The sequence below is a fragment of the Taudactylus pleione genome, unplaced genomic scaffold, assembly GCF_031769625.1.
Source record: "Taudactylus pleione unplaced genomic scaffold, aTauple2 ptg000021l, whole genome shotgun sequence".
Taxonomy (NCBI): domain Eukaryota; kingdom Metazoa; phylum Chordata; class Amphibia; order Anura; family Myobatrachidae; genus Taudactylus; species Taudactylus pleione.
In genome coordinates, this window is record NW_028284423.1 from 8,655,323 (window position 1) to 8,682,297 (window position 26,975).

Here is a 26,975-nt window from a genome sequence, read left to right on the forward strand (position 1 = left end):
CAAATTTTATTCTCTGTAAAATTGCCGGGTAGATCTCCCCCCTTACTTCGACAAGCTCGACTGGTTTGGCATTTTGCTCAGGGATTATTTGGGGATGAGGGTGTGGATCCAGAAGTCCCCCTGTGGTATAATGCTGGTTTTTCTGAGCTGGGAGTGCTGGGATCGGAGTCCTTCTGGATTTCATACGGTATCAAAACCCTTGGCCATTTGTTTCATAATGGGGTGCTTCACTCCTTTGATCATTTGTGCATGGAGTTTGGCCTTCCTCATACGGCATGTTATAGATACTTTCAACTTTGTCATGCCCTGCACTCCCAGTTTGGTTCTGACTAGGGATGTGCAGGCTCGGATAGGTTCGAGTTTGCACGTGGAGTTCGGATTTTTCCCTCCAAAAAAACGGAACTCAGAAAGAGGCAAAACGTCATCTTGCATGGACGAACATCATCATTCCTGGACAAAAGTCCGAGCCTGCACATCCCTAGTTCTGACCCTGTTTTATTATCACCTTCTCTTCTTAAACTTGCACTTATCAAATTACCTGTTCGTTAGACAGTCTCCTATCTTTATAGTGATCTTACCTCTCGTAATTTGCCCCCTTAGGAATAAATGGGAATCAGATTTGGGTTCTCTGCAGGATGAACAATGGTCTCAGTTGTTGGGCTCTATAAGATATACTTCCCCTTGTGTTCGTTTCCAACAAATCCATTATTTTATTTTGCACAGGTCTTACCGGTCCCCTGTTTCTATTGCACGTATTGATACTAATGTTCCAACTAATTGCCCCAAATGTCATGGTCTTGGTTGTGATTTTTGGCATTTGTTATGGGATTGCCCTAGGGTTAACGATATTTGGAACTTAGTATGGTCTGATATGCAGTTTACTTTCCCATCATTACCTCCCTTAGAGGCAAAACTTTGTTTATTCGCATTGGATATTTAGGAATTGTTAATGCAAATATTTATCGTTATGTTTTAGGCTTATCCACTTTAGCAAAAGTAATTATTGCCCGTTCCTGGTGTGCTCCAGATCCTCCCGATATACACAAATGGAGGGCCCTTGTTAATGATACCATTGATCATGAATGGTATGTTTATACTAGTCGTAAAGCCCTTTCTAAATTTCACAAATTATGGGATAGATGGGCTCTTTCTTTTTTGGGCCTTCGTAGACCGATTGGGGATCCTTCCGTGTAATCTATCCTCTTCTATTCTCCCTTTTCTTTCCCTTTTTTGTTTTTGCCCCGTTCTTTGTTTTGTTTGCTTCCTTATTGTTCGATTTTTTTATTTTACTTCCATGTGCGAGCTGTTTATATATGTCATATTTGTGATTTCAAGTTCGGTTTACTGCTGATACTTCTTTGATTGTATATTTTGGTATTCAATTGTACCACTGTACTTTCCTTTTTTTTATTGGCAACACTTATATTTTTTGTTTAACTGTTTTTGTTCTGTTTATAATATGTAGAAAATGTTCTAATAAAAATCTACATGATTTAAAAAAAAGATGCAGACTCCCCCTTAGTGACAGGAGCCGAGTGCTGCATTGTAGTATAAAGTGCAGGACTCGGCCCTGACACTGCGAGGGAGCCGGGACGCTGCACACAAATCAGTCTGCACCTCCCTCTCCCGGTAATCAACGGGGTTTGGGGGCGGTGAGGCCACGCCCCTGCCTGCGAGGTCACGCCCCCTGCCAGTGAGGCCACACCCTCTTTCTGGCGGCGCACGGCTACGCCGCGCACACAGCGTCCTTCCCCGCACAGAAATTTACCAAAACATCATTTTACAACAGAAACGACTTTTTAATGACACAAAACAAAAATTAGCCTAAATGTATAGGTCAAAAAATGAAGGTGTGATGACACTAGCACTGATGGTAGAATAAGTCACAGCTATCTCTAATTATCATAGATATATAAAGAGATAGTTATTACTGATTATTAGAGATAGCTGTGACTTATTCCACCATCAGTGCTAGTGTCATCACACTTTCATTTTTTGACCTATACATTCCTGGGAAAGAGATACCCTAAGTTAGTAACTACCAGCTGCTTTTGGAGGTGCGCTCAGGGACTTACCACTTCTGTCTAGCCTAAATTTATAGTTTAAAAATTTCTGTAAAATGTCTTTGTCTTGTGCTAAGGTGAAAAGAAATGAAATTGTCATCTTATTTGGAGCAGAGGTTACCTTTGAAGTTATAAGTAGCAGAGCTGACAAAGGAGGCAAGCCTGGCTCTACTAGATATATTAAGGGTGACCCAGGAACCCTGTGTAGCTTATCTGCTCCAGATTAGAAAAAAGAATAGTTTTAAAAGCTCTTTGAATTCTTGGCTTCCATAACCTGTGTTTTAAGGATTGGGGAAGATTATATTTATTTAGAGTATTATTTCCAACTATCTGTTGCCCGTGGCTTCGCCCCTGATGAAATCGCTTCTGCCAACAGTTTTCTTTACTTGAGGTGTTCTAGTTGTATTGCTTTGCATAGGGCCCTGTCGCAGGAGTAGCTCACGTGACCAGCAGCATTATACAGACTGGTGGCAGCAACGCCTTCACCCGGGCAGCAGTCAGGAAGCCGACGGACGGAATCCCGACCGCCAGCTTCCCGACTGTCTAATCCCGGCAAGGGTTAAATGACAGGCGTCATGATCCCGATGCCTGTCATTTTACCTACGCCGGGAGCCCGGTATCCCAATCGAAGGTAAGCCGGGCGGCGTTAGCTGCGGTTTAGGATAGGGGCCCCCGGGGGGACTTAGGGTTAGGCAGCCCCCCTGGAGGGTTAGACAGCGGGGAAGGGGAGTTAGGTTTAGGCACTTGGTGGGAGGTTAGGTTTAGGCACCCCTAAGGGAGGGTTATGGGGGGGGGGCGGTTAGGTTAGTTTATACTTACCTTTAACAGTCGGGATCTTCACCTCTGCCGGGCTTCCGCTGTCGGGGTTTGAACCATGTGGCCGGTGGGAAATCATACCGATCCCCCTTCACCCACCACTCACACCAATGTCACTGTGTGCTCAGGGCACAGATTGCTATGTAGCCTATCCTATACACCCACCACTCACACCAATGTCACTGTGTGCCCTGTGCACAGACTGCTATGTAGCCTATCCTATACACCCACCACTCACACCAATGTCACTGTGTGCCCTGTGCACAGACTGCTATGTAGCCTATCCTATACACCCACCACTCACACCAATGTCACTGTGAGCCCTGTGCACAGACTGCTATGTAGCCTATCCTATTCACCCACCACTCACACCAATATCACTGTGTGCTCAGTGTACAGACTGCTATGTAGCCTATCCTATTCACCCACCACTCACACCAATATCACTGTGTGCTCAGTGTACAGACTGCTATGTAGCCTATCCTATTCACCCACCACTCACACCAATGTCACTGTGTGCCCTGTGCACAGACTGCTATGTAGCCTATCCTATTCACCCACCACTCACACCAATATCACTGTGTGCCCTGTGCACAGACTATGTAGCCTATCCTATTCATCCACCACTCACACACCAATGTCACTGTGTGCCCTGTGCACAGACTGCTATGTAGCCTATCCTATACACCCACCACTCACACCAATGTCACTGTGTGCCCTGTGCACAGACTATGTAGCCTATCCTATTCATCCACCACTCACACCAATGTCACTGTGTGCTCAGTGTACAGACTGCTATGTAGCCTATCCTATACACCCACCACTCACACCAATGTCACTGTGTGCTCAGTGTACAGACTGCTATGTAGCCTATCCTATTCAAGTAAAGGCGGGCCCAAAGCAGCTCTCCTCCCACCCCTTACCGACCGCACGCTTGGTGCCACACCTATCTCTTGCATTAATGATGTCAATAAATTTGTTGATGTTATTGCTCAGCTTTAACTTGATCGAGATGAAACAAAGTGCAGGTTATTTCTAGGAGTTTCCACTACAATAGGATGCAGTTTTCATGAAAATTGGTTCAGCATTTTTGATCCAACCTGGAACAGACAGACACACTACTATTGTACTATTAGTATAGATATAATAACTAGGTTGATAAAAATGCCTATCGCTAATTTATTGTGAGTGTATTGCCCCATATACACCACATTGGTGTATCTAAATATCTAAAACATCTTATGAGGAATAGTCGATGCTATGTTGCAACAAAAGTGAGTTGAGATCTTAGTTCTTGAGGGGGCTATTTACTAAGCTTTGTTAGGAGATAACGTGAACGGAGGTAAGGTACCAGCCTATCAGCTCCTAACTGTCATTTTTCAAACACAGCCTGTGACTTGGCAGTTGGAGCTAATTGGCTGGTACCTTACCTCCATTCACTTTATCTCCTAACAAAGCTTAGTAAATAGACCCCTTAATCTGTTAATTGAACTGAATCTTTCTCCTCTGGGGGCAGTTAACCCCTAGTCGTGGCACTGTACCACCTGGGCCATGTCCTGCTCTGTCTGAATGGCGTGTCTGTGTCCACTCATGGGTGTATCTAGTGCCACCCATGGACCTGTTCAGCACTGTCAGATAGTATGTGCATGGTTGGCTAATTGTCAGAGTCTCTATATTGTAGCAGAGCAGGACAGATTATTTCACTGTAAAAGTTATGGTAATGGCAGAGATAACTAAGCAGCACATTACTTGCCACACCGCTTATTAAATAATAATGTCTCCCATACAGAAGCATGGGGCCCGATTGTTTGTAATAACCACAAGGACCAGCATACAGGGAATTAAGGTCCCGCTGGTACCTATAGTACCCCTGTAAAATAAATATTAATATAAAGACAGTACATACACACTGAATGTTTATTACAAATGCACTCACACTCACCCTACATACAGATGTGTTCTTTCTCATCTAGCCTCAATATGCCATGCAGCGCACTATGCCTGGCGTGAGTGAGCCATCAGGTTTTGTGCAGCTCTGTTAGCGTCGGGGAGTCTCTCTTTTTTTTTTTGCCGAAAATGCATGAAGGGCTGTATTCAATTAGATTTGCGTACGCGATAAAGTTTCGCCTGCCATACTTTTTGCCTACATTGCATATTTTAGTTGCGGAAACTTATCGCGCGCGTACCCGCGATTCACCCTATTCAATTCCAAAAGACGCGAAAGCGCAACCCGGCGAATGCAAAACAGGCAAAAAGTGCTGTCAGAATTGGGGAAATCAGCCTGTCCCCCCCTAAAAGATGCACTAACATTGTTGATCAATGTACATGCCCCCGAATAGCCATAATAAAGCTATATGGGGTACTTAAGGTGTGTCAATTTCTTCTGATTAGCGTCTTTGCACAAGTGGTGAAGAATAGCAAACATGGTTTAAAGTCGCTAAAGTAAAGTATAAAAAAGGCACCTGAAGGAAGCACCTGCAATCAAAAAAACACCTCACCCATACTTGCAGACCTATTTCTAGTTCAGTCGCTTTTAAGTTTGTACCCTCACTTTGCACTTTTTCACCCCCATTTTCAAACTGCTTTTTTGGGGTGTTCCTCAATTTTTTTTTAGGGTTTTTTGCCGCAGTTATCCTTTGGGGACCTGTCCCAAGGGTGCTGAGTGGTTTCCCCAACTTTGCACAGAGGCTGATCTTTTTCACCTATTACATTGCATTGTGTTTTCGCGTACGCAAAAAGTGTTTGCAATTGAACACGGAGATAAGTTTCCGCCTGGCGAAAAGCCGCAATCCGCGATACTTTTCCGCTTCTAATTGAATATGGGCCTAAGTTGCAATGTGATGCGACTAGGACGTTCCTGGAAACTGTGCTGATTAATTTGATATATGACACTTGTATCTCTGTGTGTGACTGAAACTGAAAATGGCACTAACAGAGTCTCACGGGACCAGGCGCACCAATAGGGGCTGTTTGGCACGACTGCAGCAAAGATGAGTGAGGTCAATCCTCTTGTCCAGTAGCATCCCAGGCGAAGACCTGTCCTCTTCTCCTGTAGTGTCGTTGGGTAAGAAAATAACAAACCAAATCCCGATCCAGACGGATATAACAGCGCTATACATACTGTACATACAGCCATGCTCCCAAATGTGACAGGACTCACGTGTGTTCCTGCACTTGTGGCCCCGCCAGTAAATCAGTGGTCGCTACTATGGGAACAGGCTGCTGGTTGGTTGTGAGTGGCTGTCTCTGTCAATTAACAGCCAGAGAAGCTCCTCATCCAACACACTATACAATGTAAAATGTTGTGTTAGGTATGAGATGTTTATTATGCCTAGTTCTGGTGAGCTCAGTCCTGTTTCAGACTTTATTTTACTAAGGTACAGCTTGTAATTGTATTTCTTTCTGCAACCCTGTGTAGCTGAAAGCTGTAAGGACGCACAGACTGTGAAGATTAAAGAAGAACCCATGGAGGTTGACATCCCTGACTCTTCCGTCTCCCCCAGACAAAACATTGGTTACAGCACTTTATTAAGGCAAGAAAAAAGCGAGAACTTGCAGAAGATGCCGGAGTGCAGAGTAATTCCCGAGGGGAACCTGTTTAGCCAAGATATCTCTGTGAAGATGGCTTCAGAACTTCTCTTCAAATTGTCAGGTAATATAGCAACTTGCAGAGTACCCTTTTTAATGTCATATTCAAATCCAGATCTAAAATTTGTGATACTTTGCAGCATTTCCAAATCAGAAATGACCTCCTCTGTGCACAATGGATTCTGGACCTGATTCAGACCCGCTCGCGAGCGCTGAGCGATCGATGTGAGTGACAGCATGCCCCCTTTGGTTGACGTGCCGGGGGCGTGGCTGCCCAAACGGAGGCATTCCCATGGGAACGCCTACCGTCTGGGGCCGGCCCCACTGACATCACAAGTGATGTCAGTGGGAGTGCTTTTGGCTCTGATAGCCATCTTCCTGGCCGCTCGCTATAGCTGTGGGTGGTCACCCAAGGCTATACGAGCGGCCAGGAGGGCGCTCTAAAAATTAAGAAGGACGGCACTGATTCAGAGCGAGCGCTCTGTTAGAGCGTCCGGCTCTGAATCAGGGCCTCTGTACCATCATATATTGTGTCTTACGGTATGTAGTCGGGAAAGACTGATGCATCCCGGCACCAGTATCCCGGCCGCCGGATCCCGAAGGTAAGTATCCGGGGTGTTATGGGGAGGTTAGGCTTAGGTAGCTGGGTTAGGATTAGGTTTAGGCACCGGGGAGGTAGTGTTAGGATTAGGGTGCGGAGAGGTTAGGTTTAGACACTAAGGGGGAAGGTTAGAGTTTGTCATCGGGGAGGGAGGGTTAGGGTAAGGGTAGGGGTTAGATAAATACTTACCGCTGTGCTCTATGGGTGTCGGGATGCCGCTGTTGGTATTCTGACCAGCGGCATCCCGACAGCCGGAATTTCATACCCAACCCGTGTTTTTCTGTGTGCTTAGTTTAGTGTTCAGCTTATTTAAATCAAGAAAAAGTGTAGTAACAACATATACTTAATAGAAGACTGCAGCTTCTGAAGTTCCACGACCGATGTACAGTAGCTGACCAAAGATATGTGAGATGTAAACCACTTAAATGACCAACCAATTAAATTGCATTAAAAAAAATAAAGTACAGAGCATATCTGTGTGGTATCCTAGGGCAATGTAAATAAGCAACTCTTCCTAGATCAGTAGTTCATTCTTTGGTGAAAGTACATTTTATTGTTATGTCAACATGGGTGAGAGTAGTGTATGTTACTTTTTCCCCGTTCTTGTGGAAAGACAGCAATGTGCACTGAGGTCTCTCATCTTTACCTTATTGTATAAGGTTGGTTTAGACCCAATCTTGAGCATCACTAGAAACACAGATTTTCACACATTAGTCACCATTGTTACTCTTGCACCTGACTCACTCAGAAAGGATAATTAGGACAGGACTTTGGTGCCATCTCCAGGGTTGTATAGAAAGCATCGGCACTCTCTCTGGTTTTTACAAAAAGACAACTTGTATTCAAAATATATCACCAACATTTCAGGTCTCAAAGCCCTTAAACTATCATCTCTTTTTGAATAAGTCTCTATCAGTTTCCAGTTTGTAGATCTAGGTTTTATATTCCAGATACTGTTATTTGATTATGGGTATATGTGTGCATATGTGTGTATGTATGTATGTGTATATATGTGTATGTATGTATATATGTGTATGTGTAGGTATGTATATATAATATATATATGTATATTATTATATATTTTTTTATAATTATTTTTTTTTTTTTATTATTTATTTTGTTTGGTTATTTGTTGATGTATATCTATAAACCAATAAAAATTTACTCAATCTAAAAAAAAAAAAAAAAGTCTCTATCAGTTTCGCGCAGAATTCTATCCCACTCTGACTTGCATCTTCAGCTTCAGCTTTCATACAGAGAACAACAGATTTCATACCCAAATATCTTGATATTTGGAGCTATTCATTATGCCCTCTACCCTGACAAGAACCTCTGTCCCAGCTGAAGAGAAGCAGCCTATAAATTATGATACTGTCCCCATTATACGTTACAGTAGGTTTGGTATTCGGTAGGTTGTGTGATAAGTGGTGCTATATTTTACAATGAGTCGCTTAACTGGCACGGTCACATGGGATGCGACCACAGTTAGATGGACTTTCTCTGACAGGGTCACATCACATGCGCCTGTGCCGTTCTCCTCTGTTCCCCGGCATTTTAAGAGGAAATCTGTTCTTTCTATTATATTATATGTATTACAGAATGGCGAACTGGCATTGTTTGCCACTGAGTGGCTAAGGAAAATTCAAGTTTATTTCCAGACTATTAAAGCATTTGCATTTGTCAAAGCCTAGAGTATCAAATAATTATATAACTATTAGGAGATTAATCCTCTGTTACTGATGCACAACCCATATTTCAAAAATTTATAGGAAGACCAAAAAGAATGAAAGCTAACAATATATTAGATGAAAAAGTTCCCCTGATTGTTTGAAAACTGGACTTGTAACATATGCTATTCCACTACGAGCTAAGGCAGAGCCGAGGAGACTAGAAGGTTTAGGCTTTTTGACATCTGTGTGATGCCCATAGTTCCAGTGTTGAATAAAATTGAAAGCAGGAAACATTTGCCTGAACTCCCAAAGATGAACTGTACGTTTTTGCTGTTTTGTGAACTGTTTCTCAAGAAATTGTTTACAGAAACAAATGTGTAATAAGAACTGACATTTGTTAGTTTCAGAAGATTGGTCAGTTTCAAAAGATTTCTACAAAGCCATTACATTACCACAAACCCACCAATGGATTAGATGAAAGATTTGTTTCATACATTCAAGAGGATTATCAAGACCATGAGCCACAAACAAATTAATATACAAAACAAATTTGAACATTTCTTCTTTGTTTATCGAAATGCCAAACATGCTACTACACGGCAAACACCAAATGATATTTCCTCTGTTGGTACCTGAGATCTCTTTGAAACCAGTTGTATGAAAAGAAGTCCATAACAAATGTCGACAGTACAAAAGGTCAACAATGCAAAAGGGCAACAGGGTTAAAATGTTGACAGGTTCAAATAGTCAACATACAAATGGTCAACACATGATTTTTTTATGTCATTTAACCCTAACCCTGCCCCTGGTGACTAACCCTCCCCCTAGTGCCTAACCTAGCCTAACCCTAACCTTCCCCTAGTTCTTACCCCTAACCCTTCCAAAAGTGCCTTCACCTAACCCTCATTTTAACCTTAAGAATAATGAAAAAAACATTAAAAAAGTCAACCATTTGTGTGTCGACAATTTGAATCTTTTGACCTTCTAACTGTCGACATTTTGCCAGTCGACCTCTTGCCACTGTCAACCTATTACATATCGACCATCTAGTATCAACCTACTGCATATCGACCTGTTCATTGTCTATCTTCTATCCGGATACCGTATCAGACACTGACCAGAAATTTTGATGATGGTCTCGAAGTATTAGAACGAGATTATCTAGATGACAAATGGCAACCAGTAAAAATCGTTTTAAAAAAATCGTTTTAAGATCTGATCACTTGCTGTATTCTGTCTATGTTGAAGGAGGATTATGTCATTTTAATGTAGATCAAATCTTTAATGCATGAGGGAGGTCGCAAGATGCAATGTCTAATCAATTGAAAAGAGCTCAAGTGATGAATCAATTCAAGAGCCAATTGTAATGCTAGTTGAACAGCCTCTGGTTGCTTCTACAGAAATGTCTAATCAAAAAGATGTAATTCCAGAGACTGTAGTGGTTACTCCAGTTATCCAACAAGCATGTGAATATTCAGTAGTACAACTTGCCGTGTGCCCCAGGGTTTTACAACGGTCATCTTGAAAGGCAACAGAGACTATTTCATTACGTTTCATACGGGTTGGGTATGAAATACAGATTTCTTACAAGCCACTGGTTCAAATCCCGACGAGAGAAGCCAACAGATCAAAATCCTGATGCCGGCTCATAAGTATCTTTAACCCTTCCCTCTTCCCCCACTAACCTTCCCTTGGGGGTGCTTAATCCTAAGACTCGGGGGGTGGTACCTAACCCTAAGTCCTCCCCGTGGTGCCTAAAACTAACTTCCCCTTCCCTGTACTCTAAACCTAACCCTCCCGGGGGGGGTGCCTAACCCTAATTCCCCCTGGGAGTGCCTAAACTTAACCCTCCCCCTCGTGGCTAACATGTCACGACGTCCGGCTAAACTACGTTCGGTATGCCGGGCTAATGCTAATGATAGGCATTGGTATTTAGACGCCTATCTTTAGTCCCAAGCCGGGTGTCAGGATTCTGGCGGTCGGCATTTCAACCGCAGGCATCCTGACTTCATCCCGTTTCATACATAGAATTTGTCTAATATATCTCTGTTAGGATCCGCGGGTAGCAGATCATCCTGGTGGCAGGTCCCAGCCATAGGTGCGACTGGGACACTGCTTCATATCCTGTCCTTGTTCTGGTTGTTGCAGGCAGCTGGAAATCCTGTCTTGTCTGTGTACTGCTCATAGCCTGTCATTCCTGCCTGTCTGTGTGCAGATTTCAGGTGCTCACTAATTAATCACCTGTCTATGTGCAGAACTCAGGTGCACACTAGCCTGTGATTAGGAAAAGCTCTCTGCAGGGAATGGCTCTGATTGGACCCTGCATCTGTTAAGTTACAGCCAGCCCTACACTTTGTGCCTGCCGGTTATACTGTCTGACTACCAGTATATGTGGCTCTGTTCACCTGAGTTCCTGCCGGTCTACCTAGTTCTGCTGTTCTTTTATCCTGATCCTGTCAGTATTCAGCCCTGCTGTATTATTACCACAGTTCTGTCTAGTCGTGTCAGTCTGCATTCAGCTAATGTTACCTGCAGTGTTTTCCACCTCACTGCTTCCAGTTTGTGTTCCTGCCATGTCTGAGTGCACCTGTCTGCTATTTGGTTCCTGCACACCAGCCTGCTAGGGCGCATCTAGCCGTGTCAGTTGATACCCAGCCATTCTACCAGTAGTGTTCTCCACCTTGCTGCCACCAGTTTGTGTTTCTGCTGCATCTGTACCTTCACGGATCAGTAGCCGCCCCTCTGCTGTGTCTGTCGCATCACCTTGTTCCAGTCACACCACAGCCCTCAAGGCTGCACTGTCCTTTCTCAGTCGATCACTTTGTTCCAGTCACGTCATGGCCCTCAAGGCCGCTCTGTCCTATCTCAGTCATACTCAGCCCTCAAGGCTGCACTGTCTAGTTCTTGTCTCACCACGGCCCTCAAGGCTGCTCCATCCTGTCTCAATTCGCTTTCGGCCCTCAAGGTTGCACCGTCTAGTTCTGATCTGTATCCAGTCTGTCCAGTCTTATGTGTATCTTGTTTTGCCAGTCTTGTCCGTGCCAATACAGTCTTGACTGTCTTGTCCATGCCAGTCTTGTCTTGCCTGAAATACTGCATGCCTCAGTCCTGGTCGCTCCATTTTGTGTAACAGGGGTTTATTTACAACCAATTTGCTTCCTGGCCTGTTTGAGCCTGAAATTTAAGAGGGCAATGCATTTAAAAACAAAAGACCCAAGGTTTTGCTATTAAAAGCATTGCTCTTTTAAATGTTGGACTTAAACATGCCACTTAGTAAATGAACCCCACATGACTGTCTGCATACCAAAATCTGATTAACTAAAATTTATCATTTTGATTCATCGGTCCATAAGACCTTCTTCCAGGCTTCAGTAGGCCACTGGTGATGCTTCATGGCCCATTCAAGCATTTTTTTCATTGCTGCAGAACACTCTTAAATTGACTTTACTTTTCAATTTTTTCTAACCTAAACTTTTTATTGTAAGCTCTACCAGTTTACCAATTACCTTTGTACCATTTTAGAGTATTAATTGGACTTTAATTGCTTATATTTCAGTAAAAATGTCAGTGTTCTAAAACTTGCTTGACAAGATATAGATAGACAGACAGACATTGTTGTCAAGCCACCCTGTAAGTAACACAATACTGACCTCACAAATTAACAAGAGACAGACAATGGGTAACATAATTAGCAGTCACAGTTACACAATTAGTAAGGTTACCTTGCATAGCATTAGCAAACAATATAATACTGGTGCTGTTGGGATCACTGGTCTCTGTATGTAGTGTATAGGCTTTTTTACTTGGCATGACACTGATGCAAGAAAATTATGTTTTCTTTTCTTTTATAGCCATATATCTGTCATGTTATGAAGATGTATTTATGTACAGACTGCTTCTTTCCCATAGAGATCAATAATCCCTATTGTGCTGACATCTCAGGAAGCAGTACAGGTGTATTACAAGTATAACAGCCTAAATGCACCAAGCCATATACATTTTTCCTCTGGAAAAAAAAATATGCTAATAAATGTATAAGCTCATGTAAAAAGAAATGTATAACACTTGAGTTCTGATAACATTGCTGGTATAAGGAAGAAGGAACCCCTGTTATAAATGTTTATATTTTCTCAGAACACCACAATGATTTAATTGGAATTTCTTTCCTTTTTTTTTTTACAGTAGATTATAATTGAATATACGGTATATAATATAATATGTATTATAAATAGGATAATGTACCACCTACTGTATATTTTACATATTACTGTGTATATAAATCCAAAGGTTTCATATTGTCAGTGTTTTTTTTCTGTCATATGTGTTAATAGCATTTGTTTGTGTTTTATGTTGCAGAAAAAGTCAGCAAAGAAAACAATCACAACAAGTCACACATTATCAGAACAACCAGGTACTTTATATCTTTTATATATAAATAAATACAAAAATGTGTATTTGTCAGTTCATGCTAATGAAGATGTCTGTGTCTAGTAAAATATATCACGAACATCACTGAACTGCCATGTACAGTATGTATCTGTTTCTGGGATGAAAGTAACATCTGAAGATCAATGTGCTATACATGATTATACATCACAACTACTGTAAATTCAACTAAATGTAAGCTCATCCTGATAATGCCAATGTTGCTATTCTGTAAGCAAAATAAAAAACTGCTATTTGTTTAATCTGGTTTTCTAAGTTGTAATGGTTTTATTAAAATTTTTATCTAAATAAGGTCTTCATTACATGGAAAAAAAAAATCCACAACCAAATTTGAAGCCCTTATCTGGAATTGTGTGTATATAGGGGATGTAGATAGGATACCGGCGGGCATTATCCCCCCAGCCGATATCCCGACAGCCACATCCCGACATGGAACTAAAGATAGGTGTCTAAATCCCGACGCCTATCATCAGCCCCACTGCTAAATCCCGACACCTGGCTTACCAAACGAAGGTAAGCCAGGGGTTTAGCGTGTAGCCACGGGGGGGAGGGTTAGCGTTAGGGATCCCCGGGGTGACTTAGGGTTAGGCCCCCCCGGAAGGGTTAGGTTTAGGGTGCGGGGAGGGGGGGGGGTTGGGTTTAGGCACTAACGGGGGGAGGTTAGGGTTAAGCACCTCTAAGGGAGGGTTAGGGGGGAGAGGGGAGGGTTTGGTTAGACTACTTACCTGATGCTGTCGGGATTCCGACCCGTCGGACTGCCGCTGTTGGTATTTGATCCGCCAGCATTACATACTAATTCCGTATATATACAACTCATATGTACAATTGATGTAATTTTATATGGCACTCTGCATTATTTACTCATTAATTATGTCCCTTGTTTATTCTCAGCCCATTTTTTTCAGAAGAGAAATTTAGACAATCACCTTTCACCTCAAAAGACCTCCCAAAAAATGATATTTCTCCTCAAGGAAGACCTTCCTTGCCAGGTATAGTGGGGAACCATTTTGTTATTTGTGCCTGTTGTGTGTCCAGGACTGTGCAATCTTTTTATTTGTCATTCTTAGCTGGGTACATACCATACGATGCATCGTACAATATATCACTCCAAAGCGGATTTCAACAATATATCGTGCACATCATATAGTGTGTACGCCTGATCCTTTGTTCACACACAGCAGATGGGACGATGCAATGAACGTCCCATCTGTGGTGTTGTCACATGCAGCATGTAACGACACAGTGCGCCGTCATACGCCGGATCATGCAGTGTGCACAGCGCATGCAATGTATGGTTGCATTGCCCTGACTCTGGGTTGCACCAATGTATGTATGGTGTGTACCCAGCCTAGTTAAGAAAATAATATTGAATTTCTGTCTGGCAGCCCATATTTCCAGCTTCAAAAGTGTATATTTGTATTTAAGTTTAGTGGTTCAATTATACTTATTCAGCAATTGCACACAGAATAAAAAGCTTGATGAAAGTGAAAGTTAGAATGATATACAATAAGTCTGTATATAATGTGTGTGTGTGTATATTTATTTATTTTTATTTATTAACAGTTTCTTATATAGCGCAGCAAATTCCGTTGCGCTTTACAATTTGAATCAAGATTAACATTATACTGGGTTGTAAAAGACATACATACATGACATACATAAGGGTAAGAGGGCCCTGCTCGCAAGCTTACAATCTATAGGGAAATAGGTGTTGATACACAAGGAGAGGTGCTATTGCAAATTGGTCCAGCCCAATTGCAGATATTCTTGGTGGACTGTATAATTCAATCACACTGGAAAGTTGGCCTAGGGTTAGGAGGATGTTCAATTGAAGAAAGAGAAGATGTGATAGGTGTTTACTATAAGAAGAGAGTTAGATAGGGAGCTATAAAAGGTTAGGTGGGCGGTCCTGGAATCTGATAAGCTTGTCTAAAGAGGTGAGTTTTCAGAGAACGCTTGAATGTTTGGAAAGTCTTATTGTGCATGGGAGGGCATTCCACAGGGTGGGTGCAGCCCGAAAAAAGTCCTGTAACCGTGCATGGGAACAAGTAATGTGCGGGGATGAGAGACGCAGATCTTTGTGCAGAACGGAGATGTCGGGTTGGAAGATATTTTGAGATAAGTGAAGAGATGTATGTAGGTGTGGTTTGGTTAATAGCTTTATGTGTGAGTGTAAGTATTTTAAATTGAATACGGTAGAAGACCGGCAGCCAATGGAGGGACTGACAGAGTGGATCAGCAGACACTGAACGTTTGGTGAGAAAGATCAACCTCGCAGCTGCATTCAAAATGGATTGTAGTGGGGAGAGCCTGTTTTTGGGAAGACCAATAAGGAGACTATTGCAATAGTCAATGCGGGAAATTATGAGTGCGTGTATAAGAGTTTTTGCAGTGTCTTGCGTAAGATATGGTCGAATTTTGGCTATGTTTCTTAGATGTATGTAACAGGATTTAGAGACAGATTGAATGTGGGGAACAAAAGACAGTTCAGAGTCAAGGATCACACCTAGGCAGCGAGCTTGTGGGGTGGGGTAGATTGTCGAGTTGTCAACAGTAATAGAGATATCAGGTTGGTAACTACTATTGGCTGGTGGAAATATAATTAATTCTGTTTTGGATATATTAAGTTTGAGGTGGCGAGATGACATCCAAGATGAAATGGCAGAGAGACATTCAGTGACACGGACCAGCACAGATGGTGACAAATCTGGGGAGGATAGGTAAATTTGAGTATCGTCCGCGTACAGATGATACTGAAATCCAAAAGAGCTGCTTAGTTTGCCAAGAGAGGTGGTATATATTGAGAAAAGCAGAGGACCTAATACTGAACCTTGTGGTACTCCAACTGATAGAGGTAGCGAAATGGAGGTAGAATCAGAAAAGCGAACAGTGAAAGAGCGATTAGATAGGTAAGATGAGAACCAAGAAAGGGCTGTGTCTTGAAGACCTATGGATTGTAGTGTTTGTATGAGAAGAGAGTGGTCGACAGTGTCAAAGGCAGCTGAGAGATCTAGAAAAATTAGAAGTGAATAATGGCCTTTAGCCTTGGAAGTGACCAGATCATTTACTACCTTAGCCAGTGCTGTCTCAGTGGAGTGTTGGGAATGAAAGCCTGACTGAAGTGGATCCAATAAGTTGTGGGTGTTAAGAAAGTGTGTGAGGCGAGTGTAGGCAAGTCTCTCCAGTAGCTTGGAGGGGCAAGGTAGCTGGGAGATAGGACGGTCATTTGAGAGAGAGTTAGGGTCAGAATTTAGTTTTTTCAAAATGGGAGTGATCACTGCATGCTTGAACAGTGATGGAAAGATACCAGTAGAGAAAGAGAGATTACAGATTTTAGTTAAGTGTGGAATGAGCACAGGAGACAGAGCTTTACTGATTTGTGAGGGTATAGGATCAAGAGGAGAGGTAGTAGAGTAGGAGGATGAGAAGAGTGTAGATACTTCATCTTCATTAGTGGGGTCAAATGATGAGAACGTGCCACTGGGTTCAGGTAAGGAATTGAACAAGACCCTGGCTGAGGAAGTGCATACCATTTTATTTCGGATATTATCAATCTTGTTTTTGAAATAGGAAGCAAGATCTTGTGCACTGATAGTAGCAGGTGGGTTGGGTGATGGAGGGGTAAGAGGTGATTTAAATGTATTAAAAAGTCGCTTGGGGTTAGAGGCTTGGGCAGAGATAACAGATTGGAAATATATCTGTTTGGCATTATCCAGTGCATTACGATAAGAGTGGTAGATCGTCTTATACGTGAGGAAGTCACTTGGAGTATGAGACTTTCGCCACTGACGTTCTACTTTACGTGAGAGTTTTTGTAGGTGTCTTGTGAATTTGGAATGCCACGGTTGACGTCTAAGTCTACGCGTCAAGGGCTAGTTCTAGGGTCTGGTTCAGGTGTGATACAGCAGTCTCAGGAGAAGTGAAAATAAAAATAGGTAAGAGTGATTGTTGCAGAGAGGTGGATAGTTGTTCAAAATGAATAGCATTAATATCTCTGCGGGCTTGAGGAGGTTTGGTTGATTTTCTTGGCATTGAGGCTGATGTAATGGAGGAGAGTGTGCAGGTGATAAGGTTATGATCTGAGAGAGGGAAAGGAGAATTAGTGAAATCAGAGACTGAGCATAGTCTGGTAAATACAAGATCAAGGCAGTGGCCATCTTGATGAGTAGAGGAGTCAGTCCATTGGGAGAGGCCAAGAGAGGATGTTAAGGAGAGAAGTTTGGAGGCATGAGGGGATTGTGGACTGTCAATGGGGATATTGAAATCACCCATAATAATGGTGGAGATGTCAGAGGATAGGAAGTGAGGGAGCCAGGCAGAAAAATGTTCCAGAAATTAATTGGGTGGTCCAGGTGGACGATAGATAGCAGCAATGCGCAGAGAGAAAGGAGTGAAAGTCCTAATGGAATGTACTTCAAATGATGTAAATGTAAGGGATAGTACCTGTGGAATAACTGTGTATGTAAAAGATTGGGACAGTAGTATTCCTACTCCACCTCCTTTACTATTACCAGGCCTGGAGGTATGTGTGAAGTGTAGACCACCATGTGAGAGTGCTGCAGGGGAGGAAGTGTCTGATTGCGAGAGTCATGTTTCTGTTAATGCCAGAAGATTGAGGTTATTAGAAATAAAGAGGTCATGGATGGATGTTAGTTTGTTGCAGACAGAGCGTGCATTCCATAAGGCACATTTCAGTGTTTTGGAGGGTGATGGGAGGCATGTGATGTGTGTGAGGTTTGCTGGATTTATATTCCGTGAGTAGGGCATTTGTGTAGGGCCTGGATTTGGTGATATGTCACCAGCTAAGAGAAGTAGAAGGAGAGAGACATAAATATAGTTCTGTGTTTTGTATGAAAGTTTTTTATGGCAACAGGTTGTGGATGTTATGGTCAAATTAGAAAGATAAGTAAATAGCTCATGTGTGTTCATAAGAGGGGAGTAGATTATTGAGGCTGCAATGTGTACAGAGGGGTGAGCTGCAGGGAGAGTAAAGGATGCAATAGCCTTAGAGAACATGCCATGGAGTGAAATAAGAATAAATAATGTTTGGTACATGATGGTTTAGAATAAAAAGAGAAAATCCATAGAATACAAATACTTATTGTTTGCATTTAGAAATTACCTGCTTTATGATGTTGTTCAACTGTTTTTTAACTGTTCATTTTGATACTTTATGCATAGGATGCCCAGCTCAATCGAGCCCAGCTCTCTAGATCTGACTAGTAAGATATACTGTGGCTGATTAACATAGGCTACATCTGAGACATGTCCAGCTGACCTAAGGTGTTAAATTGCCTTGTGTTTGACTATGTAAACAACAGCCCAGTTTGCCATCATAAACTATGCTTCACTAACAACAACATCACAAAAATAGGAAATGACTATTGCAACAATTTAAGATATCACATACATTTAAATAATTTGAATGAATAAAGTTCAGAGTATGATTGCAGTATATGTATATAATATATATAAAAGCTGGGAGAACGTCTTTGTATAAAGCTACAGAACCTGTTTGCACAATATAATAATGAAAATGTCATGTCAGATATAAAATATAGGTACAACTTATGGGATTCTGCCAATAACACCTCACGGCACCAATACTGAGCTCGATAGACGGTCGGCCATAACCAATTAAAGGATCTTGACCTGTAACTGAGGTTATGTGGAGACCAGAGATGTCCAAATAAAATTAAATCACCATCTGTGTCATATGCAGTGCTGGGGTCAAGTAACAAGTGGGAATAATATCTGTAATGAGGAGAGTGATGCTCATTATCAACTCTCATAAGTATGGTTGTGTCATTTGTAACAGAGAGGCCAGAATGAAAGCAAGTTTTGTCATTTGTAGTAGAATATTAATAGAGGAGAAAGCACTGTGACTGGGTAATAATGGAGATGCTGAAGATGGAATACTATACATTATAAGCTGATTGTGTACAGGTAACTTTTATCATTGGAAATATGTAAACAAATGTGGCAGATTTAGATCATGATTTGCCTCATAGAGAAGTCAAACATTCAGGTGCAAAGCAAAATGTGTAGAGCTGTCACAGTAATGTGTATCAACAGTTCATTGCCATTTGTGATGCTTAAAGAATAAACTGGAAAGTCCGTTTGGATGCAATATCCTCAGTGTACAACCTTGGCCTAAAAAGTTATGTCCTGTACAGGGCCCGGTATCTATGCTATGAGACAGATCTGACCTCTTACATGTACCCACCAAAGGCCTGCTTACCCCTGCACGCTTCCACTGGTCACATAATGATTGGAGGTGCTCTAGTTACCTTCTCCCTGTATAACTGAAATATGATATAAATAGCAGTGGTACGTGGCAATGGCACCACCAATTTTGGCATAGGAGCTGTTTCCTATGCCACTGATGGCATGATGTCAGTGGACAATACATCGCCGGTCAAGCCAGCAGGAGTGAAGAGAGTCCTGAAATATTGGCTGCACTCTCCTCACTTTTTTGGTGGCATAAGGGACATTGATGGACCCGCCGTATAGCCTGGTATAGAGCCCTAGGTAAATTACTTTTTAGTCTGGGTTGTACTTTTTCAGTTCTCCATGGAAATTTACCTTCAGGATTTCCACATATTTTCCCAATAACAATGGATTACCATTACTTAGTATAACCAACTATTTCAGGCTTGTTTAATAAAGTTTCTTTCAATGTAAAGATGGCCCTGCCTAAATTAGTTTACAATATAATTGCACTTGTGGCCCCTGGATTTCCAGCATTGTTGTTATATCTGTTTATGACTTGTAACACTTGTTTAAAATTACCGCAAATATGTTATTACAGATAAGTGATTTTATTTTTTACTCCGATTAAATGTATTGATTAATGTTTTGATTGAGATTAAGGGTAATATGCAGCACTTTGGAAGATTAGAGCGCCGCCCACTGCAGGCCCTGAAGTGTATCAGGTTACCTATCACTGATCTAAAGGTGCCTTCACAATAGGCGATTATTTTACACGATCTGCCCGATTTTGACACATCGGAACGACAGATTGTGTAAAATATGTCCTAATCGTGAGTGCCCACTCACGATCATGATGCCGATGCGCGTACCCGCTGGTCGTACAATGCATCCTCAGATCTTGCTGTGCTGCAGGCAAGATCTGACAATCTCAGTCACGATGCACTGGAATAGTTAGGATGCACGATAGATCGTGGTTCAATTTGGATAGTTTTTACACCAAATCGTGCCCACGACTGCCGGGGGAGAAATCGGACACGATATCGGATTGTGACCAGATCGCCTAGTGTGTAGGCACCTTAAGAGGTGCTGGGGATACTTGATACATAAAGTAGCTGAATAACAAGTGTAACATTTGGTTGTAAAACTGATATTTGCACATTACCTCTAACCACCTTTTGTCTCCCCTCACTCATCTTTCTCCCGCTATCTGCACTCCTTCCTCATCCTTTCTTTTCCCATTATATCACACTCAGAATATAATAATTATGCTAGATAACATTTATATAACCCTCTCTATATGCTATGAGCAAGGAGTTAAGTCTATCACCTCTGGCTACTACTAATATATTATTGGTCCTTTCCAGCCTTGTTCATGCCCCTAATGACCATTATACCCCATCACATATACCGATATACCTCTCACTCAAGGATTATTCACATACACCCATGTGCTATTTATTCTATTGTGAAAGAATGATCACAATTGTTTCAAACTCACAGGTGTTCTACGGGCCAAGGTGAAATGATTATGGGGGAGAACCGGTGATCCTGTCTGGCTGCTCTGATTTATTGTATGTTACACACATGACAGGTGCCATGGCAGCATTGCTGCCTTCTTCCCAGGCACAGCTGTACAGCTTTCATCCATATTAGCGCACTGATTGGTGGATGGCCTTAGTCACCCATCAATCAAGGTGCTGGAGGGGATGAGGCTATTCTAAATCCCCCCCCAACTATCTCCCCTCTGGCTCTGCCACGGTGAAGAGCTGTCAGTCTCTTAATGTTTACATCAAACAAATACATAGATAATTTATGCATGTACACACTATTGCACTAATACCATATGATAGCTAAAGGCTAGTGGTTCACTAGTTAGATCGTTTATATGAGTAAAAAATCACTTCAACATAATTAGTTAAGTGTATATGCCCTAAGATAGGAGCGTACAACTTATCATTCGTGATTGACTGGGCGATGACCTGGCTGTAGATCACTATCCCATCTGGGTTGTTCATAGATCCACTTCAGCTGATGGACTCGGACGTTACTTTGAGTGAGGGCGTAAGTGTGGTTCCATGCCCTGGAAGCGCTGTTATTTTGTCTCAGCTGCAGTATACGGCACCAACAGTAGAAACCTGTACCCACGCAGGCTCGCATCAATCGCCATGCTTCGGGTATGGTTACTATTCCCGATAGATGTCCATGTGGATAATAAATGGTGATGTCAGGGTCCTTTAACTGAAGGGGATCTAGCTGGGTTGTGGGGGCACTACTGTATGTGGCATTTTTTATATAGCAAATAATCACTTGTTATTTTTAAATGAATGCTCAGTTGAATATACTTTTGTTTCAAATTTGTAATGGTCGTGGGAAGGCGTGATATAGCACGGTTTGTTTTGACACTTATTGAAAGTTGTACATGTAAGATATCACATGTGAAATTAGATTGTAAGCCTGCGAGCAGGGCCCTATTACCTCTTTGTTATTACCCAGTTTTGTTTTATTACGGTTTGTTCCCAATTGTTGGGGCTATATAAATAAAGGTTAATAAATAATTAACAATGTGGTATTATACCATAAAACGCCTCAACAATGATAGATACATAAAGTAGCAATAAATGCCTCCCCTGAATAATTCCCCCTCTCTCATCCTGAGACACTGACAAGCATATTGTTACAGGCTGTAGAAGTCACAGAAACTCACCCCCTACATTGTATGTACGTGCACTCATTCATTTGTTTCCATTCCCCTAAGCATACACCTACAGTACATATATTTGGTGTAAATTAATCTGCAAGTTCTGCAGTGTGTATGGCATTTGCTCAGCAATAATGATCCTGTAATAGGCAAAATGAAGCCCAGCAGTGTGAGGCTGATTGTGAATAAGAAGCTGTCTGCTGTAAAAGTACCTTGGTGGGAATTTCACCTTTGCCACAGTTTTCTGCGGTAGGTTCCCTGACAGGGGGAAGGCGATTCTGCACAATGATTAATCATGGACTGCTCGTCTGCAAGGATATCAGTAAGAACCCAAGCTTTAATGACTAGCTGGACTTAGAATAGCTTCATAGCAGCTGCACATTCAGTAAAACTTTGGTGGGAGAAATTCAGTGCCAGAGAGGGCAACATCACACACTGACAGAGGTTACACTGTTTAAATCAGTGTTTAGAACTCAGGCCGCAGAGCTCTCCTACAGTTACATAACGAAAGGAAAGAATTTATGATTAAGTAAAAGTCAGAACTGACTTTATTTGTGCTTTGCTCCATACAGACTTCTTTTTATAGATGTGCTGGAACAACTGCTTCACAGAATTACAACTAATTGAATCTTTTTGCATTTTACTGTATATGTTTGGCTTGGTCTTTTTTTAATGTTAGATTCAGTGACTGAGAACTTGTTGGTGTTTTTTGTAACAATTCAGTAGCGCCAACTTACAGAGGTTTACTCAGATGTCCGATGCCGGCGCAGGGGATCTGATGCTGCATCCTTGGACGCAGCCAGCGGATCTGAGAAAGCCAGCAGTGGGAGTCTTTTAACACAAGACACCTCCTGCGGCTTTTACATAATTTAGCACAGCCGCTGCATACAAAGACTGTAGACGTGACTGTCGTTTTATCATAAATCTCTGACCCAGGCCCATGGGAAAGTATATAGAAAGTGCAGGGTGCAGGATATACAAGGTCCTTTATGTTTAGCATGGTACAGGGCAACTATATATAAAAAGTGCAAGGAATAAAATCAATTATTAAATAAACACTGTGATATATGTTCAGCACGTAGGTACAAAAGCAGGGGCATAACTATACCTACGGGGGCCCCATAGCAAAAAATTTTACAGGCCCCCCTCTCAGCCCGCGGCCCTCCCCCTCTCAGCCTACTTCCCCCGCGCTCGTCCCGTGGGCGCCCCTTGACCTGAGGCCCCTCCCGCACCCTCCTCACTCCCCGACTTACCTGATCCATGGTCGCGCTGTGCAAGGCAGGCACACCTTCTCTCCCGGTTGGCTCCATCTCACTGACTGATGCTGGGAGGAGGCGTCAATGGGGAGAGCTGGAGGTGGAGCTGACTGGGAAGACGCGACCACGGAGCTGATTGGTTGGTTCACCATTTAAGATTGGTAATGAATGATAACAAGAATATCACTCATTGATAAATGAGAACCTCAGAGTGTTATACACACACTATAGAAGAAGAGTTATGCTATGCATACCAGGCTGATGCCCACTACATAAAGCCTTATGCTTCCTATACATAATTTGTGCCCTGCATAAAACCTTATACTAATGTCTTATGCCAAGATGAACAGCATTTGTTTCATCATGTGCACAGAATAACTCACTCCCTACATTCATCTTACCTTACCATTTATTCCTCTTGTGATGGTGATTAGTGTGCTCTCCTTCCTTAGAAAAGCCCTGCTAGTGTGTGGAATCACTTCATCCAGTAAAATGACAGGGCTTCTCATGTAGTCAGGTATGAAACTGCCTGCGTGTGTTTTTACCAGCAGCAGCATTAGCACAAGTAATAAAACCACTTTAGTTGTGAAGGAATAGTAAAGTTGAAGCAGTCTCTGAGACCATTTGGCTTTACAGTAGTGACAGCACTGCATACCATGCCAAGCTCCTGTGAAGGTGGCCTAGGATCATGTGACGTGAGGATTGCCACCAATAGGTCATGTTTTGTGGCTTTCTTTAATCATGTACAGGTGAGTTAATCTATTTGGTCAGTAATTATCCCACCTGTTTCTACAGACAGAAATCCACAAAACATGACCCTGTTCGTGATACTTGAGGGTTGAAGTTGGGAACCACTGAGTTGCTGTAAAGGTTACAAGTATCTCTTGATAAACTGATTTTTATTATGGATCTCTTTATGTGACATTGGTAGTTTTGCAACTATAGTTTGCATATATTGCACAAGTGACATTAATCATACCTCCCAAAATTATTAATGCCGGAATCGGAACATTGGGGCTTGGATGCAACATGCTGGGGATTTGGCCACGAGGCAAGGCCGTTGAGAGGTGAATGCGCCAGGGTACAATTCCAGGAGGTGTGGCTAAGCCTCTTTCCCCTAAAAATAATAAATATGCATAGCACCGCACGCTGCATAGGGGGACATTTGTTTCTTCTTCTGCTGGTACTGGCAGCACTGCAGGTCCTTTGTGCCGAGCCATCGGGTTCCTGCGGCTGCAGCTGTTGTTAATGCCCACCAGCTGGCTAGTGCTAACAGAGCAGATGCGGCTGGTGAGATTCGCCATGGGATGCGGCTGATTAATGAACCGCCCCATGACCAGTCTAAGCAGCGCTCCCAAGGGGACAATGTCTCCATCAGTAGCTGATCCGGGCCACCTGGCACCTCCAGCAAACCCGGGGCCAGGTAATCAGCTCTCACAATACTCCTCTCTGACTTAAAATAGCCATATAACTTGCAATAGGGAATGTATTGTCCCAAATATAATTTTAGCAACTTAGAGGAAACGTCTTGATTGCTAAAATATAAAAAAATTAATTTCCAACTTTATAAATCCTAATAAATAACATCTCTCAAATGCTAAAGTTTTGGAGTCGACAAGAAAATTATAAATTGGAAGACAGGATTTTTTATTTTTTAAAGCAAGACAATCTGTAATATATTTCTATTCTAGTGAACTGATTTATATGGCAAGTCAAATACTTTCTAAATGTTGTGTTATTTTTAGGGTCTACACACACCATAAATTATTGCCATAATGGTTAGCAATCCAGTGGGGGAACCTTCTGCAGTCTTATCACTTGGAATAAGAGCATATCTTTGCATAATATGATTTATACTTTGCTTTTTTTAAATACCACAAGATGGCATTAGTGAGTGCTACAATGGCATGCAGAAAACACGCTAGAATACCCAGAGAATTCTTAGAACTAATTTAGAGTCTTCATGCAGACCTCGTCTGTTACATGAAGGTGACCTCCAGATCAATGGTTATGAAATGTGACAGAAAGGAGTACAATAGGAAAATGTCTTATTTTGGTTTAAAATTGTAATTAAAAAACTATTTGACAAAATTGTTTTTATTGTTTTATTTTTTAAGATTTACAATAGATTTGCAACCAAGTGTATGTACACGCAGTATTTTTGAAGGTGTGTTTAGGATGTGACTAATATCTGAGCACCTTTTTGTTGTTGCTTTTCTCCTGTAGATCTTTAATTAATTTAATTATTCTGATTTAAGTGAGCAGGGATAGTGCAACCTTTAGGTAATCAGAATATCACATTGCTCACAGCAACCAGAGTATTTCAGAAGATGTGCTGATCCTGAGAAAGGTAGTGACCTGTCCACTCGTGTGATTGAGTAAAGGTGCCCATACACAGTGCGATGCACCGTGTAGGGCGACTACCGATCCGTCGTTAGACGGATCGTGGTGTCACTGCAGGCAATCGTGCGGTCCCCGCTGACCGCACGATATGCCGGCTCCCCCCTCCTCCATCTGTATGGGATCATACATCACATCCCAGATCAGATGAACCTGCGGGAAGATCTGGGGATGCGATATATATACGATCCCGGTGGGAGTGCGCAGCACGATATCAGGTACGATATCGTGCCCATACACGGCACGTATATATCGTGCCATGTATGGCCACCTTAAGACGTATATTAATAATGGAAATAATTACTTATTATATATCTTTCAAACCTTTAGCAGTGGGTTGAGTTTTGACTGAATTTCTCCCATGTTTTTATTTTAAATGAATTAAGTGTGATGGGATTGAGGGGGTCATTCAGACCCGGTCGTTAGCGCCGATGCGCTCGGACCGGGTCGATGGCCCCCCACAGAGCATGCGCACGACGGCGACGGCGTGCGCATGCGTGAGACCCGCTACGACCGACAGCGCCGGTCGTAGCGGGTCTCGATCCAAAGGGGGCGAGCTGTCGATGTTGATTGACAGCTCGCCCCGTTTGGAAGGCGGGCCGGGGTGGTGACAGCCCAAACGGGGGCGTTCCCATGGGAACGCCTACCGTTTGGGGGCGGCCCCACTGACATCACTAGTGATGTCAGTGGAGAGCTTTTGGCTCAGACAGAGCCGAAAGCTCTCCGGGACTTACGACAAGGGAGACCCTACCCTAGGGTCTCGTCGTAAGCCCCGATGGTCTCGATGGCCTTGACCATTGCGACCATCACCTTAGGCGGTCGTAAGGCTGTGGGTGTTAACCCACAGCCTTACCACCACAAAGGAGGACATCTTGAAAATTCAAGACGTCCTCCCCTCATTCAGACCGACCGCACGCTCTGTGCAACCGGCTCTGAATGAGGTCCTGAATCCATGGAGAGGAACGGTGTTCTAGGGTGAGCGGCATAGTGCAGCTCAGAGAAATAGCACATGGTGCAAGATTTGTCAGCCATCATGCCTGGGACCTGATCGGGCTGTTGTAGTCACCTGCGTTCATCTCCCAGCCACATTTACCATCATACCCAATGCATTCATTTTCATCCATCTTATTTTTGGGCAACTCTGCTTCTAACCACCGTGTTTTATTTTACCCCTTCTGGGCCCAGGAGTCAGAGGGCCTGACTCAGAGGTACACGCTAACTACA

General features: G+C 42.6%; 1 protein-coding gene across 2 annotated transcripts in view; it reads left to right on the forward strand.

Annotated features, from left to right (window-relative positions):
* ZNF827 (zinc finger protein 827) overlaps positions 1-26,975 on the forward strand; it is a 221,367-nt gene that overhangs the window by 161,258 nt on the left and 33,134 nt on the right. For both annotated transcript variants that reach the window (XM_088448431.1, XM_088448432.1), the window contains exons 6-8: positions 6,298-6,531; positions 13,095-13,149; positions 14,076-14,173. In XM_088448431.1, coding sequence (XP_088304557.1) covers positions 6,298-6,531; positions 13,095-13,149; positions 14,076-14,173 — 387 coding nt within the window. The remainder of the gene's footprint in view (positions 1-6,297; positions 6,532-13,094; positions 13,150-14,075; positions 14,174-26,975) is intronic.